Here is a 21210-nt window from a genome sequence, read left to right as displayed (position 1 = left end):
GACAGGAAAATGCCTTTAGGAAAGTACAAGTTGTGTTAGAGCAGCTCTCAGAGAAAAGACAGAGGGGTTAAAAGCAACCCGTCCACAGACGGACAGGGCACGTGCCGCTGGTCTCTTAGCAACAGCGCCCTCTGGGCCCTGCCTGGTTACCTGGCTGGTTACCTGGCGGATGCTGCCGTTGCTCAGCAGCCTGCACAGGCAGGCACGGACACGAAGGGTGAAAGACGTCATTAGCTATCACGCTTTTAAGAATCTCACTCTTTTAACAACACTTAACGAAGTCCGTTATGAACCCCCTATTATTCTGAACCCTCATCAAAAGAAGTAAAACATGGATGGACAACCTGAATAGAAGAACCAGAAATTAAAACAAAGAGTAGAATTCTCAACATTTCCGTGCCGCAAATAAAAACAACTTAAATTTGTAGTCACACTGAAGTTGTTATTCTAGCTTTTTTTTACAGCTTGCGCTCATGGCCTACACTGTGGTGGATCACATGAGCCATTATGTAGCAGACAAAAAGACTGGTGAGAATATTACTGCTATCAATGTAACAGTGCCAGTGATGCCAGTAAGAGTAACAGTAAGAGTAACAGTGACAGTGACAGTAAGAGTAACAGTAACAGTGACAGTGACAGTAAGAGTAAGAGTAAGAGTAACAGAGGTGTCCTGACACACTGCAGGAACACACAGCAGAGAGTGTGTTACACACTGTTACACACACTTTTACTGAATATGTATATGTAGCTTATGAGCTGTATTGGTTTACTGAGTGATGCGCTTTTTTCTGCTGTGTGTGTGTGTGTGTGTGTGTGTGTGTGTGTGTGTGTGTTAGTGTGTGAGTGTGTGTGTCTGTGTGTGTGAGAGAGAGCTCACCCCCAGGGAAGTAGAGAGGGAGGTTCTTCAGATACAGCTCCTTGTCCGTTGGTAAGAACACACAGAAAATGACCCTGTCCAACTGAAACACACACACACACACACACACACACACACACACACACACACACACACACACGCACACACACACACACACAAATTTTAAATAACCATTCAAGAAACGGTTACTTAAAAACTGCAATATGCAGCAATAAAAAATAACAACACACACACACACCTATAAACATATATATATATATATATATATATATATATATATATATATATATAATAACATATATATATATATATATATATATATATATATATATATATATATATATATATATACACACACACACACACACACACACCTATATACACCTGTGTGTGTGTGTGTGTGTGTGTGTGTATGTATGTATATATATATATGTATAGAGGTATGTGTGTATATATATATAGGTATATATAGGTATATATAGGTATGTGTGTATATATGTATATATATAGGGGGTGTGTGTATGTATATATGTGTGTGTGTGTGTGTGTGTGTATGTGTGTATATATATATATATATATATATATAACCCAGCCACTGAGGATGCACAAGCCAGTGCATCCTTAGTGCCGGTCCCAAGCCCGGACAAATGGGGAGGGTTGCATCAGGAAGGGCATCCGGCGTAAAATCTTTGCCAAATCAAATATGCGGATCATAAATAAGACTTACATAGGGTCGAGGCCCGGGTTACCAACGACCGCCACCGGTACTGTTAACCAGCAGGGTGTCGGTGGAAACTATGCTACTGTTGCGCGAAGGAGAAGGAGAGGGGGAAAGCGTGTCCAGAGGCAGCTAGAGAGGAGGAAGGGTAGGCATGTGGAGGTGAGAGTTGGAACTTTGAATGTTGGCACTATGACTGGTAAAGGGAGACAGCTGGCTGACATGATGGAGAGAAGGACGGTAGGCATATTGTGTGTGCAAGAGACCAGGTGGAAGGGGAGTAAGGCCAGGAGTATCGGAGGTGGGTTCAAACTCTTCTACCATGGTGTGAATGGGAGGAGTAATGGGGTAGGGGTAATTCTGAAGGAAGAGTATGTCAAGAGTGTGCTGGAGGTGAAGAGAGTGTCAGACAGAGTGATGAGTATGAAGCTGGAAATTGAAGGTGTATTGCTGAATGTTATCAGTACATATGCCCCGCAAGTTGGGTGTGAGATGGAAGAGAAAGAAGAATTCTGGAGTGAGTTGGACGACATGGTGGAGAGGGTACCCAAGGAGGAGAGAGTGGTGATTGGAGCGGACTTCAATGGACATGTTGGTGAAGGGAACAGAGGTGATGAGGGGGTGATGGGAAGGTATGGAATCAAGAAGAGAAATGTGGAAGGACAGATGGTGGTCGATTTTGTGAAAAGGATGGAAATGGCTGTGGTGAATACATATTTCAAGAAGAGGGAGGAACACAGGGTGACGTACAAGAGTGGAGGAAAGTGCACACAGGTGGACTATATCTTATGTAGAAGGCGCAATCTGAAAGGGATTGGAGACTGCAAGGTTGTGACAGGGGAGAACATAGCTAGGCAGCATCGGATGGTGGTCTGTAGGATGACTTTGGAGACCAAGAAGACGAAGCGAGTGAAGACACAGCCGAAGATCAAATGGTGGAAGTTGAAGAAGGAAGACTGTTGTGTGGAGTTCAGGGAGGAGGTAAGACAGGCACTGGGTGGTAGTGAAGAGTTGCCAGATGGCTGGGCAACCACTGTAGAAATAGTGAGGGAGACAGCTAGGAAGGTACTTGGTGTGTCATCAGGACAGAGGAAGGAAGACAAGGAGACTTGGTGGTGGAATAAGGAAGTACAGCAAAGTATACAGAGGAAGAGGCTGGCAAAGAAGAAGTGGGATAGTCAGAGAGATGAAGAAAGTAGACAGGAGTACAAGGAGATGCAGCATAAAGCAAAGAGAGAGGTGGCAAAGGCAAAGGAAAAGGAGTATGGTGAGTTGTGTGACAGGTTGGACACTAAGGAAGGAGAAAAGGACTTGTACCGATTGGCTAGACAGAGGGACCAAGCTGCAAAGGATGTGCAGCAAGTTAGGGTGATCAAGGATAGAGATGGAAATGTGCTGACAAACGAGGAGAGTGTGTTGAGAAGGTGGAAGGAATACTTTGAGGGGCTGATGAATGAAGAAAATGAGAGAGAGAGAAGGTTGGACGATGTAGGGATAGTGAATCAGGAAGTTCAGCGGATTAGCAAGGAGGAAGTGAGGGCAGCTATGAAGAGGATGAAGAGTGGAAAGGCAGTTGGTCCTGATGACATACCTGTGGAGGCATGGATATGTTTAGGAGAGATGGCAGTGGGGTTTTTAACTAGATTGTTTAACACAATCTTGGAAAGTGAGAGGATGCCTAAGGAGTGGAGAAGAAGCATACTGGTACTGATTTTCAAGAACAAGGGCGATGTGCAGGACTGTAACAACTACAGAGGTATAAAGTTGATCAGCCACAGCATGAAGATTTGGGAAAGAGTAATAGAAGCTAGGTTAAGAGGAGAGGTGACGATTAGCGAGCAGCAGTATGGTTTCATGCCATGAAAGAGCACCACAGATGTGATGTTTGCTTTGAGAATGTTGATTGAGAAGTATAGAGAAGGTCAGAAGGAGTCACATTGTGTCTTTGTAGATGTAGAGAAAGCATATGACAGGGTGCTGAAAGAGGAGGTGTGGTATTGTATGAGGAAGTCAGGAGTTGCAGAGAAGTATGTAGGAGTGGTGCAGGATACATATGAGGGCAGTGTGACAATGGTGAAGTGTGCGGTTGGGATGACAGATGGGTTCAAGGTGGAGGTGGGATTACATCAAGGATCGGCTCTGAGCCCTTTCTTGTTTGCAATGGTGATGGACAGGTTGATGGACAAGATCAGGCAGGAGTCTCCATGGACGATGATGTTCGCGGATGACATTGTGATCTGTAGTGAGAGTAGGGTGCAGGTGGAGGAGAGCCTGGAGAGGTGGAGGTATGCACTGGAGAGAAGAGGAATTAAAGTCAGTAGGAGCAAGATGGAATACCTATGCGTGAATGAGAGGGAGGACAGTGGAATGGTGAGGATGCAAGGAGTAGAGGTGACGAAGGCATTTGAGTTTAAATACTTGGGGTCAACTGTCCAAAGTAACAGGGAGTGCAGAAGAGAGGTGAAGAAGAGAGTGCAGGCAGGGTGGAGTGGGTGGAGAAGAGTGTCAGGAGTGATGTGTGACAGAATGGTATCAGCAAGAGTTAAAGGGAAGGTTTACAAGATGGTAGTGAGACCAGCTATGTTGTATGGTTTGGAGACAGTGGCACTGATGAAAAGACAGGAGGCGGAGCTGGAGGTGGCAGAGTTGAAGATGCTAAGATTTTCACTGGGAGTGATGAAGAAGGACAGGATTAGGAACGAGTATACTAGAGGGACAGCTCAGGTTGGACGGTTTGGAGACAAAGCAAGAGAGGCAAGATTGAGATGGTTTGGACATGTGTGGAGGAGAGATGCTGAGTATTTTGGGAGAAGGATGCTGAATATGGAGCTGCCAGGGAAGAGGAGAAGAGGAAGGCCAAAGAGGAGGTTTATGGATGTGGTGAGGGAGGACATGTAGGTGGCTGGTGTGACAGAGGAAGACGCAGAAGACAGGAAGAAATGGAAACGGATGATCCGCTGTGGCGCCCCCTAACGGGAGCAGCCGAAAGTAGTAGTATATATATATATATATATATATATATATATATATATATATATATACACACACACACACACACACACACACCTATAAACATATATACACCTATAAACATATATATATACACATATAACATATAACAACATATATATATATATATATATATATATATATACACACACACACACCCCTGCCCTCTGGGTGGCGCTACAGGAGCCTCAGAGCCCGCACTACCAGGCTCAAAAACAGCTTCTTTCCACAAGCTGTTGCCCACCTGAACCTGGCTACCCACTGAATGTCTGTAGATATTTTTAAATATTTTGTACTCCAGCTCTTTTTTAACTTATTTTAGCTTTTGGTCTTCCTGTGTGTATATCTTATACTGTGTTTGCTGTGTTTGTCTGTGTCTGTCTTGCACTGTTTGGTGAAGCCACAGCCCTCATTTCATTTTTAACATGTGCCTGCACATTGTTTTTAATGACAATAAAATTGAATTGAATTGAATTGAATCGACTATATATATATATATATATATATATATATGTAAACATATACAAACATATAACATATATGTTATATATATAGACATATAAACATATAACAACACACACAACATGTACACAAGTATGGGGACACCTGGCCATTACACCTACAGGAGCTTTTATGACATCTCTGTTAAGGGGTTTGTAGAACGAACCCGACGAGTTCTGGAAAGCAAACAAACTTATACTAGAGTGGTTAACGAGTAGATAGGCTGCAGGTGTTTCAGACGCGCCCTTCCCCCGCTCTCATTGCTGGTTGCTAGGTTGGTCAACAGACCGAGCCCTAACAATCTCATTCTAAATCCATAGGCATTAATATGGAGTTGGTCCCCCTTTGCAGCTATAACAGCTTCCACTCTTCTGGGAAGGTTTTCCACAAGATTTTGGAGTGTGTCTGTGGGAATTTTTGCCCATTCATCCAGAAGAGCATTTGTGAGGTCAGGCACTGATGTTGGATGGGAAGACCTGGCTCGCAATCGCCATTCTAGTTCATCCCAAAGGTGTTCGATGGGGTTGAGGTCAAGACTCTGTGCAGGTCAGTCAAGTTCTTCCACACCAAACTCACCCAACCATGTCTTAATGGACCTTGCTTTGTGCACTGGGGCACAGTCATGCTGGAACAAAAAAGGGCCCTCCCCAAACTGTTCCCACAAAGTTGGAAGCATAGAATTGTCCAAAATGTCTTGGTATGCTGAAGCATTAAGATTTCCCTTAACTGGAGCTAAGGGGCCTAGCCCAACCCCTGGAAAACAACCCCATACCATTATCCCTCCTCCACCAAACTTTACAGTTGGCACAATGCAGTCAGGCAGGTAACGTTCTCCTGGCATCCACCAAACCCAGACTCGTCCATCAGACTGCCAGACAGAGAAGCGTGATTTGTCACTCCACAGAACACATTTCCACTGCTCCAGAGTCCAGTGGCAGTGTGCTTTACACCACTCCATCTGACACTTGGCATTGTGCTTATTGATGTAAGGCTTGCATGCAGCTGCTCGGCCATGGAAGCCCATTCCATGAAGCTCCTGGCACACAGTTTTTGTGCTGATGTTAATGCCAGAGGAAGTTTGGAACTCTGCAGTTATCGAGTCAACAGAGCGTTGGCGACTTTTATGCACTATGCGCCTCAGCACTCGTTGACCCCGCTGTGTGACTTTACGTGGTCTGTAACTTGGTGGCTGAGTTGCTGTTGTTCCTAAACGCTTCCACTTTCCAGTTATACCACTTACAGTTGACTGTGGAATGTCTAGCTGGGAAGAAATTTCACGAACTGACTTATTGCAAAGGTGGCATCCTATGACAGTACCACACTTGAATCCACTGAGCTCTTCAGAACGACCCATTCTTTCACACATGTGTGTAAATGCAGACTGCATGGCTAGCTGCTGGATTTATACACCTGTGGCAATGAAACACCCGGATTCAATGATTAAGAGGTGTCCCAATACTTTTTTACATATAGTGTATATAGAAACACATAAACATATAACAACATATACAGAAACATATAAACATATAACAACATATACAGAAACATATAAACATATAACAACATATACAGAAACATATAAACATATCACAACATATACAGAAACATATAACAACATATACAGTGCATCCAGAAAGTATTCACACCCCTTCACTTTCCCCACATTTGTTATGTGACAGCCTTATTCCAAAATGGATTAAATTCCATTTTTTTCTCATCAGTCTACACACAACACCCCATCATGACAAAGTGAAAAAGGTTTTGTAGACATTTTTGCAAATTTATTAAAAATAAAAAACTGAAATATTGCATGTACATAAGTATTCACACCCTTTACTCAGTACTTGGTTGAGGCACCCCTGGCAGCGATTACAGCCTCAAGTCTTTTTGGGTATGAAGCTACAAGCTTGGCACACCTATATTTGGGGTATTTCTCCCATTCTTCTCTGCAGATCCTCTCGAGCTCTGTAAGGTTAGATGGGGAGCATCGCTGCACAGCTATTTTCAGGTCTTTCCAGAGATGTTCAATGGGGTTCAAGTCTGGGCTCTGGCTGGGCCATTCAAGGACATTCACAGACTTGTCCCGAAGCCACTCCTTCGTTGTCTTGGCTGTGTGCTTAGGGTCGTTGTCGTGTTGAAAGGTAAACCTTCGCCCCAGTCTGAGGTCCTGAGCGCTCTGGAGCAGGTTTTCATCAAGGATCTCTCTGTACTTTGCTCCATTCATCTTTCTCTCGATCCTGACTAGTCTCCCAGTTCCTGCCGCTGAAGAACATCCCCACAGCATGATGCTGCCACCACCATGCTTCACTGTAGGGATGGTATTAGCAAGGTGATGAGAGGTGCCTGGTTTCCTCCAGACGTGACGTTTGGCATTCAGGCCAAAGAGTTCAATCTTGGTTTCATCAGACCAGAGAATCTTGTTTCTCATGGTCTGAGAGTCCTTTAGGTGCTTTCTGGCAAACTCCAAGCGGGCTGTCATGTGCCTTTTACTGAGCAGAGGCTTCCGTCTGGCCACTCTACCATAAAGGCCTGATTGGTGGAGTGCTGCAGAGATGGTTGTCCTTCTGGGAGGTTTCTCCCATCTCCACAGAGGAACGCTGGAGCTCTGTCAGAGTGACCATCGGGTTCTTGGTCACCTCCCTGACCAAGGCCCTTCTCCCCCGATTGCTCAGTTTGGCTGGGCGGCCAGCTCTAGGAAGAGTCCTGGTGGATCCAAACTTCTTCCATTTACGAATGATGGAGAACACTGTGCTCTTCGGGACCTTCAAAGCTGTAGAAATGTTTTTGTACCCTTCCCCAGATTTGTGCCTCGATACAATCCTGTCTCGGTGGTCCACAGACAATTCCTTTGACTTCATGGCTTGGTTTCTGCTCTGACATGCACTGTCAACAGTGGGACCTTATATAGACAGGTGTGTGCCTTTCCAAATCATGTCCGATCCATTGAATTTACTACAGGTGGACTCCAATGAAGCTGTAGAAACATCTCAAGGATGATCAGTGGAAACAGGATGAACCTGAGCTCAATTTTGAGTGTCATAGCAAAGGGTGTGAATACTTATGCACATGCAATATTTCAGTTTTTTATTTTTAATAAATTTGCAAAAATGTCTACAAAACCTTTTTCACTTTGTCATTATGGGGTATTGTGTGTAGATTGATGAGGAAAAAAAGGAATTTAATCCATTTTGGAATAAGGCTGTAACATAACAAAATGTGGGGAAAGTGAAGGGGTGTGAATAATTTCCAGATGCACTGTATATATACATATAACAAGCTATAGACCTACTGCAAGACTGTGTTTACATAACTATGAATGTGTGAGTGTGTGTGTGTGTGTGTGTGTGTGTGTGTGTGTGTGTGTGTGTGTGTGTGTGTGTGTGTGTGTGTGTGTGTGTGTGTGTGTGTGTGTGTGTGTGTGTGTGTGTTGTGTGTGTTCTGGTTGGCAGAACCAGGTGCCATGAGGCTTTGAATTCTCTGGGCTGTGATGACTAAAGCTACTCACACAGTAATGAGGAAATCAAGGGCTTGGTGCCAAACTCTCTCTTAAACACACACCCACGCATGCACGCACGCACGCACGCGCGCACACGCGCGCGCGCACACACACACACACCCACACACACATACACACACCTTTGTGGAGCAGGTTTGGCTCAGTGGGTCGCATGTGGTGTGGTGGATGTGAGGCGTGGACTGAGTCGCCTGCCTGGCCCGGTGTGGCTTCAGATCAGGGCACAGTCACTGACCTCATATCTTGCTGGGGCGAGTGGGGGGGGGGGGCGGCAGTATGGAGACAGGCGAGGAAAACACGTCCCCAGGCTACCGCTTTAAATACAATATAAGTGCCTTACACAGTTTCTTTCACTGAAACAGTTGCGTGTCCCTGTTCAAACTGAACCAAGTATTGTGTAGGAGAGATGTGAAATGAGCCGTAGCATGAGGGAGCATTAGGGAGCTCCTTCTGCTCCTTCTGCAACACAGACTGAGGGTAGGCTGATGATAACACAACTACCAAAGCCGTGTCCGCAGTTGTTCCCTTCTTCATGCATTCACGTTGGGAAGCACTGAATGGCGTACTCAGCAGGGAGGAAGCGGAGGTTACTGAGTCATCACTTTGTGGCGTCTCCTCATCTCGTCACGTGGGACTGGACGGTGAAAAGAGTACATGAGCAGAGCTGAGAAGAGGTGAAGCATTGCATTGTGGTGTTTTTAGCATAAAGCAGTGTATGTGTGTTACAGACTACACTTTCAGTTGCAGTTACACAACACATCCATCCATCCATTATCCAAGCCGTTTTATCCGAAGGTGGGTCGGGCGGTGCTGGAGTCTATCCCAGCAGTCATTGGGCAGCAGGCGGGGAGACACCCTTGACAGGCTGCCAGGCCATCACAGGGCCCACACATTCACACCTAAGGACAATGTAGTACGGCCGATTCACCTGACCTACATGTCTTTGGACTGTGGGAGGAAACCGGAGCCCCTGGAGGAAACCCACACAGACACGGGGAGAACATGCAAACTCCACAAAAGAGGACGACCCCCAAGGTTGGACTACTCCGGGGTTCGAACCCAAGACCTTCTTGCTGTGAGGTGGCAGCGCAAACCACTGAGCCACCGTGCCACCCTTACACAACAGAGGTAAAGGTGACTATCTCAGAAATAAGGGCCAGGCCGTATCTGTAGGCCACACTTCTTGCCAAATAAGCAGCTAACTGTACCGAACAGCAGCATAGTGTATTTTTATACGTCTACAGTCGATGGCAATGAAAGAGGTACTTGTACTTGATGAAATGAAATGCTGCAACATTACTTTGTGTCGAACATCAGCTTTGTATCTCCTTTTGTATGCAACTGGCCCATTTTAACTTCAAGTTACAGTAGTATTTACTAAAACAATGCTTCATGAATGTGAGTAACACTATGTTACACCGCAACAATTACATCCTTACAATGAGTAATTACAATGAGTAACACTATTTTATAATTTAACAATTACAATGTTACAATGAGTAACACTATGCTACAATGTAACAATTACAACGAGTAACACTATGTTACAATGTAACAATATGTAACAATTACAATGTTACAATTTCATTTAGCAGACACTTTTATCCAAAGAGACGTACGTCTCAGAGTTAGTACAACACAAGCAAGGATCTAGTTAGGAGACGACAATGCAAGTAAGTGTAAAAAAACTAGGTTCAAGTCCAGTAGGACATAGGTGTTAAACAGGCAGTGCACAAAGGCAATGCATAGGTTGCACAGAAGCAGAAGCAATTTTTTTTTAATTCCATCAGGTGTGGAGGTGTTGGTGAAAGAGCTGGGTCTTTAACTTCTTCTTAGAGATGGAGAGAGACTCAGCGGATCGAATGGAGTAAGGTAACTCGTTCCACCACCAGGGAACTATAGAACAGAAAAGTCTGGCGAGTGACTTAGGGACCCGTAGTGGCGGAAGTGGCAGGTGCCTTTCATTGGCAGAGCATAGTGAGCGGGGCTGAGCGAGACCTGAATGAGGGAGTTCAGGGAGCAGATGATTGCACCAAGTGAGGTGGTGTATATTGAGAAGAGAAGGGGACCGAGCACTGATCCTTGAGGCACCCCTGTGGATAAGCCGTGCTGTTTGGATACTTCTCCCCTCCAAGATACTCTAAAAGATCTCCCCAAGAGGTAGGACATGAACCAGCAGAGGGCAGATCCTGAGATAACAAGCTCAGTGAGTGTGGAGAGGAGGATTTGGTGGTTAACTGTGTCAAAGGCAGCTAACAGATCTAGCAACAATAAATCTGAGGACTGACCAGCAGGTCTAGCCAAACACAGTGATTCCATTACCGACAGGAGTGCAGTCTCGGTAGAGTGACCCCACAAAAAGCCAGACTGATTCGGATCATACAGATTGTTTTCAGAAAGGAATTCAGAGACTTGGTTAAAGACCGTGGGTTCAAGTATTTTTGATAGAAAGGGTAAGAGTGAAATTGATCTGTAGTTTTCGAACTGGGCTGGGTTGAGTGTAGGTTTTTTGGGGAGCGGGGTGACCCGAACTTGCTTAAATGTGGTGGGGAACACATCCATTGTAAGCGAGGAGTTGATGATGTTTGTGACTGAAGGGTTAAGTGCGGGGGAAATGGTCTGTAGGAGGTTGGATGGTATCGGATCCAGTGGACAGGTAGTGAGACGAGAGTCCAGCAGAAGCTTGGAGACTTCCTCCCCGGTCAGGGGGGAGAATAAGGTGAGGCAGAGTTGGTCAGGCTCAGCGAACTGGTTACTGATGGCAGAAACCTAATCAGTAAAGTACGAGGTGAGCGTGTCAGGAGTGAGCAGAGTGGAGGCCGGAGGAGGAGGCAGATTGAGGAGTGAGTTAAAAGCAACAAACATTTTTCGAGCATCAGTGGCGCCACATATCTTGTTCTGATACTAAGTGGTCCTAGCTGTTTTCAAGCTGGAGGAGAATGATGCAAGAAGTCACTGATAGTCACTGAGGTCATTGGACTCTCTGGTTTTACGCCATTTTTTCTGTGTCGCCCTGGGCCCATCCCTTTACTCTCTCATGACCTCGGTGTAGGGCTGTGTAAGAATGGACCATGGAACGATTTAAAATGCAGAGATTTGTGAATAAACACAACCTTAACTGCTTACAGTCAAACCTTCTCTTGAGAACACAGATACCACATCTGACCCCTAAGCGTCACATAAACACCTCCCTCTTCTGGTCTTGCCGGTCTTGTTTGCAGACATGTGGGGGTGTTGACTTGTGCTCTTTGTTAGATGTAATACAGAAGATGCTAAGCTCCACGGGGCTGATGGCGTCAGGTGACTGCGGTACTACAGTCCCTGCAGACGCCTTCGCTAACAACGACAGCATCAACACCCCCTCTGGGAGCTGCCACCTCGTGTAGTCAAGGACAGCGAGGAGGGAGGGAAGAGAGGGACATGATGTACAGGGCTCTCCAAGCTAATACATGATGAAGAAATAGATGTATAGATAACAGATAATGGAAACGGAGGGAGGGAGCGGGGGTGGGGAAGTGAAGAATGCAGAATGGGAGGGCACGGGAACAACTGACTGGAAAGTTTCCTCCTTTCTGCAAATCTCGACTCCTTCACCTCCCCTCCCATCCGTCCCTTCCAGCCATCTATTCCATCACTTCGTCTTCCCCTGCTGCTCTGGAGGAAAATGTGCGTGTGTGTTTGTGTTGCTGACGTTAGTCCCGCAAGGAGCCAATTAAACCACCGACATGCCCATGAGCACGCCAGCCAGGACTCACAGGAGTGTGTACTCCATGTGCGTTGTTGTGTCTGTTTGTGTGAGTGTGTGTGTTTGTGTGTTGGTGAAAGTGCCTGTGTGTGTGATTATGCATGTGCATGTGTGTGTTGTCTCTCTACAGCTCTCTCCTGGCCCACAGCCCAAAACCAAAACAACAGCTGTGAGGGGAAACACACATGAAGGCATCACAACTAGAGGAAACCACAACTAGAGGAAACACACATGAAGGAAACACAATTAGAGGAAACACAACTAGAGGGAACAGCTAGAGGAAACACACATGAAGGAAACACACCTAGAAGAAACACATCTAGAGGGAACACAACTAGAGGAAACACACATGAAGGAAACACAACTAGAAGAAACACACCTAGAGGGAACACAACTAGAGGGAACACAACTAGAGGGAACACACCTAGAGGGAACACACCTAGAGGGAACACAACTAGAGGGAACACAACTAGAGGAAACACAACTAGAGGGAACACAACTAGAGGAAACACACATGAAGGAAACACAACTAGAAGAAACACACCTAGAGGGAACACAACTAGAGGGGACACAACTAGAGGGAACACACCTAGAGGGAACACACCTAGAGGGAACACACCTAGAGGGAACACAACTAGAGGAAACACAACTAGAGGAAACCCAACTAGAAGAAACACACCTAGAGGGAACACAACTAGAGGAAACACACCTAGAGGGAACACAACTAGAGGAAACACAACTAGAGGGAACACAACTAGAGGAAACAAACATGAAGGAAACACAACTAGAGGAAACAAAACTAGAGGAAACCCAACTAGAAGAAACACACCTAGAGGGAACACAACTAGAGGAAACACACCTGGAGGAAACACACCTAGAGGGAACACAACTAGAGGAAACACAACTAGAGGGAACACAACTAGAGGAAACAAACATGAAGGAAACACAACTAGAGGAAACAAAACTAGACGGAACACAACTAGAAAAAACACACCTAGAGGGAACACAACTAGAGGAAACACAACTAGAGGGAACACACCTAGAGGAAACACACATGAAGGAAACACAACTAGAGGAAACAAAACTAGAGGGAACACAACTAGAGGAAACACACCTAGAGGAAACACAACTAGAGGGAACACAACTAGAGGGAACACAACTAGAAGAAACACACCTAGAGGAAACACAACTAGAGGGAACACACCTAGAGGGAACACAACTAGAGGAAACACACATGAAGGAAACACAACTAGAGGAAACAAAACTAGAGGGAACACAACTAGAGGAAACACACCTAGAGGAAACACAACTAGAGGGAACACAACTAGAAGAAACACATCTAGAGGGAACACAACTAGAGGGAACACAACTAGAGGAAACACACCTAGAGGAAACACATCTAGAGGGAACACAACTAGAGGAAACACACTTAGAGGAAACACACCTAGAGGAAACACACCTAGAGGAAACACAACTAGAGAAAACACACCTAGAGGAAACACAACTAGAGTGAACACAACTAGAGGGAACACAACTAGAGGAAACACAACTAGAGGAAACACACCTAGAGGAAACACACCTAGAGGGAACACACCTAGAAGAAACACACCTAGAGGGAACACAACTAGAGGGAACAAAGCTAGAGGGAACACACCTAGAGGGAACACACCTAGAGGGAACACAACTAGAGGGAACACAACTAGAGGAAAAACAACTAGAGGGAACAGACCTAGAGGGAACACAACTAGAGGAAACACACCTAGAGGGAACACACCTAGAGGGAACACAACTAGAGGAAACACACCTAGAGGGAACACACCTAGAGGGAATACAACTAGAAGGAACACAACTAGAGGGAACACAACTAGAGGGAACACAACTAGAGGGCACACACCTAGAGGGAACACAACTAGAGGGAACACATCTAGAGGGAACACACATAGAGGGAACACAACTAGAAGGAACACACCTAGAGGGAACACACCTAGAGGGAACACACCTAGAGGGAACACAACTAGAGGAAACACACCTAGAGGGAACACAACCAGAGGGAACACAACTAGAGGGAACACAACTAGAGGGAACACACCTAGAGGGAACACAACTAGAGGAAACACAACTAGGGGGAAAATACCTAGAGGGAACACAACTAGAGGAAACACACCTAGAGGGCACACAACTAGAGGAAACACACCTAGAGGGAACACAACTAGAGGGAACACAACTAGAGGGAACACAACTAGAGGGAACACAACTAGAGGGAACACAACTAGAGGAAACACACCTAGAGGGAACACAACTAGAGGAAACCCAACTAGAAGAAACACACCTAGAGGGAACACAACTAGAGGGAACACAACTAGAGAGAACACAACTAGAGGGAACACAACTAGAGTAAATGGCATAGAAACGGAAATGTTGGCGCTCACACAGACGCACACAAAAACACAAAAGTGCACCTTGTCATGATGCTCATCCAGAAATTCCCTCACAGTCGACAGCGCTTCGTGCACCGCCTGCTCAGGTGGGTATCCTAGACGCACACACACACACACACACACACACACACACACACACACACACACACACACACACACACACACACACACACACACACACACACACACACACACACACGTGCACACCAACACACAAGGAGAGAGATATTTGCAGTGTGCACATTTAGTAAGAACAGGTGTTGTGGCAGATCTGTTGCAAAGCCTCTTAGTCTGCAAACCGCCCCCCCCGCTCACCCCTCCTCACCCCCCCCACAAACAAGTATAATACAGACATGACATGTTATGTGTGTCCCTGCTTTGTGTGTCTTGTGTGCATCCAGACACACCTGTTGTGTAAACAGCATCAGCACCTCGGCTGCAGGAGGTGACGATGGGGAGAGAAACACGACACAGGAGACAAGACTTGTCCTTCTATCATGCTGCACACTAACCCCGCCCCCCCCACCACCACCACCACATTACCGAGGGGTTAGTCTCTGTATCAGGACACAGTCCTCTTGGGACATGTGTAGGACAGGTTTCTACTGAGTGGTTATTCTCTGTATCAGGACACAGTCCTCTGGTGACATGTGTAGGACAGGTGTTTACTGAGTGGTTATTTTCTGTATCAGGACACAGTCCTCTGGGGACATGTGTAGGACAGGTGTGTACTGAGTGGTTATTCTCTGTATCAGGACACAGTCCTCTGGGGACATGTTTAGGACAGGTGTCTACTGAGTTGTTATTCTCTGTATCAGGACACAGTCCTCTGGGGAAATGTGCAGGACAGGTGTTTACTGAGTGGTTATTCTCTGTATCAGGACACAGTCCTCTGGGGACATGTGTAGGACAGGTGTCTACTGAGTGGTTATTCTCTGTATCAGGACACAGTCCTCTGGGGGCATGTGTAGGACAGGTGTCTACTGAGTGGTTATTCTCTGTATCAGGACACAGTCCTCTGGTGACATGTGTAGGACAGGTGTGTACTGAGTGGTTATTCTCTGTATCAGGACACAGTACTCTGGGGACATGTGTAGGACAGGTGTCTACTGAGTGGTTATTCTCTGTATCAGGACACAGTCCTCTAGGGACATGTGTAGGACAGGTGTCTATTGAGTGGTTAGTCTCTGTATCAGGACACAGTCCTCTGGGGACATGTGTAGGAAAGGTGTTTACTGAGTGGTTATTCTCTGTATCAGGACACCGTCCTCTGGGGACATGTGTAGGACAGGTGTTTACTGAGTGGTTATTCTCTGTATCAGGACACAGTCCTCTGGGGACATGTGTAGGACAGGTGTTTACTGAGTGGTTATTCTCTGTATCAGGACACAGTCCTCTGGGGACATGTGTAGGACAGGTGTGTACTGAGTGGTTAGTCTCTGTATCAGGACACAGTCCTCTTAGGACATGTGTAGGACAGGTGTCTACTGAGTGGTTATTCTCTGTATCAGGACACAGTCCTCTGGTGACATGTGTAGGACAGGTGTGTACTGAGTGGTTATTCTCTGTATCAGGACACAGTACTCTGGGGACATGTGTAGGACAGGTGTCTACTGAGTGGTTATTCTCTGTATCAGGAACCAGTCCTCTGGGGACGTGTGTAGGACAGGTGTCTACTGAGTGGTTATTCTCTGTATCAGGACACAGTCCTCTGGGGACGTGTGTAGGACAGGTGTCTACTGAGTGGTTATTCTCTGTATCAGGACACAGTCCTCTGGGGACTTGTGTAGGACAGGTGTGTACTGAGTGGTTACTCTCTGTATCAGGACAAAGTCCTCTGGTGACGTGTGTAGGACAGGTGTGTACTGAGTGGTTATTCTCTGTATCAGGACACAGTCCTCTGGCGACATGTGTAGGACAGGTGTCTACTGAGTGGTTATTCTCTTTATCAGGACACAGTCCTCTGGTGACACGTGTAGGACAGGTGTGTACTGAGTGGTTATTCTCTGTATCAGGACACCGTCCTCTGGGGACATGTGTAGGACAGGTGTCTATTGAGTGGTTAGTCTCTGTATCAGGACACAGTCCTCTGGCGACATGTGTAGGAAATGTGTTTACTGAGTGGTTATTCTCTGTATCAGGACACCGTCCTCTGGGGACATGTGTAGGACAGGTGTTTACTGAGTGGTTATTCTCTGTATCAGGACACAGTCCTCTGGGGACATGTGTAGGACAGGTGTTTACTGAGTGGTTATTCTCTGTATCAGGACACAGTCCTCTGGGGACATGTGTAGGACAGGTGTGTACTGAGTGGTTAGTCTCTGTATCAGGACACAGTCCTCTTAGGACATGTGTAGGACAGGTGTCTACTGAGTGGTTATTCTCTGTATCAGGACACAGTCCTCTGGTGACATGTGTAGGACAGGTTTTTACTGAGTGGTTATTCTCTGTATCAGGACACAGTCCTCTGGGGACATGTGTAGGACAGGTGTGTACTGAGTGGCTATTCTCTGTATCAGGACACAGTCCTCTGGGGACATGTGTAGGACAGGTGTTTACTGAGTGATAGTCTCTGTATCAGGACACAGTCCTCTGGGGACATGTGTACGACAGGTGTGTACTGAGTGGTTATTCTCCGTATCAGGACACAGTCCTCTGGGGACATGTGTAGGACTGGTGTCTACTGAGTTGTTATTCTCTGTATCAGGACACAGTCCTCTGGGGACATGTGCAGGACAGGTGTGTAGTGAGTTGTTATTCTCTGTATCAGAACACAGTCCTGTGGGGACATGTTTAGGAAAGGTGTGTACTGAGTGGTTATTCTCTGTATCAGGACACAGTCCTCTGGGGACATGTGTAGGACAGGTGTCTACTGAGTGGTTATTCTCTGTATCAGGACAATGTCCTCTGGGGAAATGTGCAGGACAGGTGTTTACTGAGTGGTTATTCTCTGTATCAGGACACAGTCCTCTGGGGACATGTGTAGGACAGGTGTTTACTGAGTGGTTATTCTCTGTATCAGGACACAGTCCTCTGGGGACATGTGTAGGACAGGTGTCTACTGAGTGGTTATTCTCTGTATCAGGACACAGTCCTCTGGTGACATGTGTAGGACAGGTGTGTACTGAGTGGTTATTCTCTGTATCAGGACACAGTCCTCTGGGGACATGTGTAGGACAGGTGTCTACTGAGTGGTTATTCTCTGTATCAGGACACAGTCCTCTGGTGACATGTGTAGGACAGGTGTTTACTGAGTGGTTATTCTCTGTATCAGGACACAGTCCTCTGGGGACATGTGTAGGACAGGTGTCTACTGAGTGGTTATTCTCTGTATCAGGACACAGTCCTCTGGGGACATGTGCAGGACAGGTGTGTACTGAGTGGTTATTCTCTGTATCAGGACACAGTCCTCTGGTGACATGTGTATGACAGGTGTTTACTGAGTGGTTTTCTCTGTATCAGGACACAGTCCCCTGGGGACATGTGTAGGACAGGTGTTTACTGAGTGGTTATTCTCTGTATCAGGACACAGTCCTCTGGGGACATGTGTAGGACAGGTGTTTACTGAGTGGTTATTCTCTGTATCGGGACACAGTCCACTGGGGACATGTGTAGGACAGGTGTTTAATGAGTGGTTAGTCTCTGTATCGGGACACAGTCCTCTTAGGACATGTGTAGGACAGGTGTCTACTGAGTGGTTATTCTCTGTATCAGGACACAGTCCTCTGGTGACATGTGTAGGACAGGTTTTTACTGAGTGGTTATTCTCTGTATCAGGACACAGTCCTCTGGGGACATGTGTAGGACAGGTGTGTACTGAGTGGCTATTCTCTGTATCAGGACACAGTCCTCTGGGGACATGTGTAGGACAGGTGTTTACTGAGTGATAGTCTCTGTATCAGGACACAGTCCTCTGGGGACATGTGTACGACAGGTGTGTACTGAGTGGTTATTCTCCGTATCAGGACACAGTCCTCTGGGGACATGTGTAGGACTGGTGTCTACTGAGTTGTTATTCTCTGTATCAGGACACAGTCCTCTGGGGACATGTGCAGGACAGGTGTGTAGTGAGTTGTTATTCTCTGTATCAGAACACAGTCCTGTGGGGACATGTTTAGGAAAGGTGTGTACTGAGTGGTTATTCTCTGTATCAGGACACAGTCCTCTGGGGACATGTGTAGGACAGGTGTCTACTGAGTGGTTATTCTCTGTATCAGGACAATGTCCTCTGGGGAAATGTGCAGGACAGGTGTTTACTGAGTGGTTATTCTCTGTATCAGGACACAGTCCTCTGGGGACATGTGTAGGACAGGTGTTTACTGAGTGGTTATTCTCTGTATCAGGACACAGTCCTCTGGGGACATGTGTAGGACAGGTGTCTACTGAGTGGTTATTCTCTGTATCAGGACACAGTCCTCTGGTGACATGTGTAGGACAGGTGTGTACTGAGTGGTTATTCTCTGTATCAGGACACAGTCCTCTGGGGACATGTGTAGGACAGGTGTCTACTGAGTGGTTATTCTCTGTATCAGGACACAGTCCTCTGGTGACATGTGTAGGACAGGTGTTTACTGAGTGGTTATTCTCTGTATCAGGACACAGTCCTCTGGGGACATGTGTAGGACAGGTGTCTACTGAGTGGTTATTCTCTGTATCAGGACACAGTCCTCTGGGGACATGTGCAGGACAGGTGTGTACTGAGTGGTTATTCTCTGTATCAGGACACAGTCCTCTGGTGACATGTGTATGACAGGTGTTTACTGAGTGGTTTTCTCTGTATCAGGACACAGTCCCCTGGGGACATGTGTAGGACAGGTGTTTACTGAGTGGTTATTCTCTGTATCAGGACACAGTCCTCTGGGGACATGTGTAGGACAGGTGTTTACTGAGTGGTTATTCTCTGTATCGGGACACAGTCCACTGGGGACATGTGTAGGACAGGTGTTTAATGAGTGGTTAGTCTCTGTATCGGGACACAGTCCTCTTGGGACATGTGTAGGACTGGTGTCTACTGAGTGGTTATTCTCTGTATCAGGACACAGTCCTCTGGGGACATGTGTAGGACAGGTGTGTACTGAGTGGTTATTCTCCGTATCAGGACACAGTCCTCTGGGGACATGTGTAGGACTGGTGTCTACTGAGTTGTTATTCTCAGTATCAGGACACAGTCCTCAGGGGACATGTGCAGGACAGGTGTGTAGTGAGTTGTTATTCTCTGTAACAGGACACAGTCCTGTGGGGACATGTGTAGGACAGGTGTGTACTGAGTGGTTATTCTCTGTATCAGGACACAGTCCTCTGGGGACATGTGTAGGACAGGTGTTTACTGAGTGGTTATTCTCTGTATCAGGACACAGTCCTGTGGGGACATGTGTAGGACAGGTGTGTACTGAGTGGTTATTCTCTGTATCAGGACACAGTCCTCTGGGGACATGTGTAGGACAGGTGTTTACTGAGTGGTTATTCTCTGTATCAGGACACAGTCCTCTGGGGACATGTGTAGGACAGGTGTTTACTGAGTGGTTATTCTCTGTATCAGGACACAGTCCTCTGGGGACATGTGTAGGACAGGTGTGTACTGAGTGGTTAGTCTCTGTATCAGGACACAGTCCTCTTGGGACATGTGTAGGACAGGTGTCTACTGAGTGGTTATTCTCTGTATCAGGACACAGTCCTCTGGGGACATGTGTAGGACAGGTGTCTACTGAGTGGTTATTCTCTGTATCAGGACACAGTCCTCTGGGGACATGTGTAGGACAGGTGTCTACTGAGTTGTTATTCTCTGTATCAGGACACAGTCCTCTGGGGACATGTGTAGGACAGGTGTCTACTGAGTGGTTATTCTCTGTATCAGGACACAGTCCTCTGGGGACATGTGTAGGACAGGTGTCTACTGAGTTGTTATTCTCTGTATCAGGACACAGTCCTCTGGGGACCTGTGCAGGACAGGTGTGTACTGAGCGGTTATTCTCTGTATCAGGACACAGTCCTCTGGTGACATGTGCAGGACAGGTGTGTACTGAGTGGTTATTCTCTGTATCAGGACACAGTCCTCTGGTGACATGTGTAGGACAGGTGTGTACTGAGTGGTTAATCTCTGTATCAGGACTCAGTCCTCTGGGGACATGTGTAGGACAGGTGTTTACTGAGTGGTTATTCTCTGTATCAGGACACAGCCCTCTGGTGACATGTGTAGGACAGGTGTGTACTGAGTGGTTATTCTCTGTATCAGGACACAGTCCTCTGGGGACGTGTGTAGGACAGGTGTCTACTGAGTGGTTATTCTCTGTATCAGGACACAGTCCTCTGGGGACGTGTGTAGGACAGGTGTCTACTGAGTGGTTATTCTCTGTATCAGGACACAGTCCTCTGGGGAAGTGTGTAGGACAGGTGTCTACTAAGTGGTTA

General features: G+C 46.5%; 1 protein-coding gene across 1 annotated transcript in view; it reads right to left on the bottom strand.

The window, feature by feature from the left end:
* Nucleotides 1–315: 315 nt before the first annotated feature.
* The window catches only part of macrod1 (mono-ADP ribosylhydrolase 1), a 1391372-nt gene continuing 1370477 nt past the window's right edge, over nt 316–21210 (bottom strand). Inside the window, exons 8-10 of the mRNA XM_056277967.1 lie at nt 14824–14897; nt 878–959; nt 316–344 (exon numbers count right to left, since the gene is read on the bottom strand). Coding sequence (XP_056133942.1) covers nt 316–344; nt 878–959; nt 14824–14897 — 185 coding nt within the window. The remainder of the gene's footprint in view (nt 345–877; nt 960–14823; nt 14898–21210) is intronic.

The sequence above is a fragment of the Lampris incognitus genome, chromosome 1 (assembly GCF_029633865.1).
Source record: "Lampris incognitus isolate fLamInc1 chromosome 1, fLamInc1.hap2, whole genome shotgun sequence".
Classification (NCBI taxonomy): domain Eukaryota; kingdom Metazoa; phylum Chordata; class Actinopteri; order Lampriformes; family Lampridae; genus Lampris; species Lampris incognitus.
Note: the sequence above shows the minus strand (reverse complement) of the source record. Positions and strands in the feature narration are given on the sequence as shown.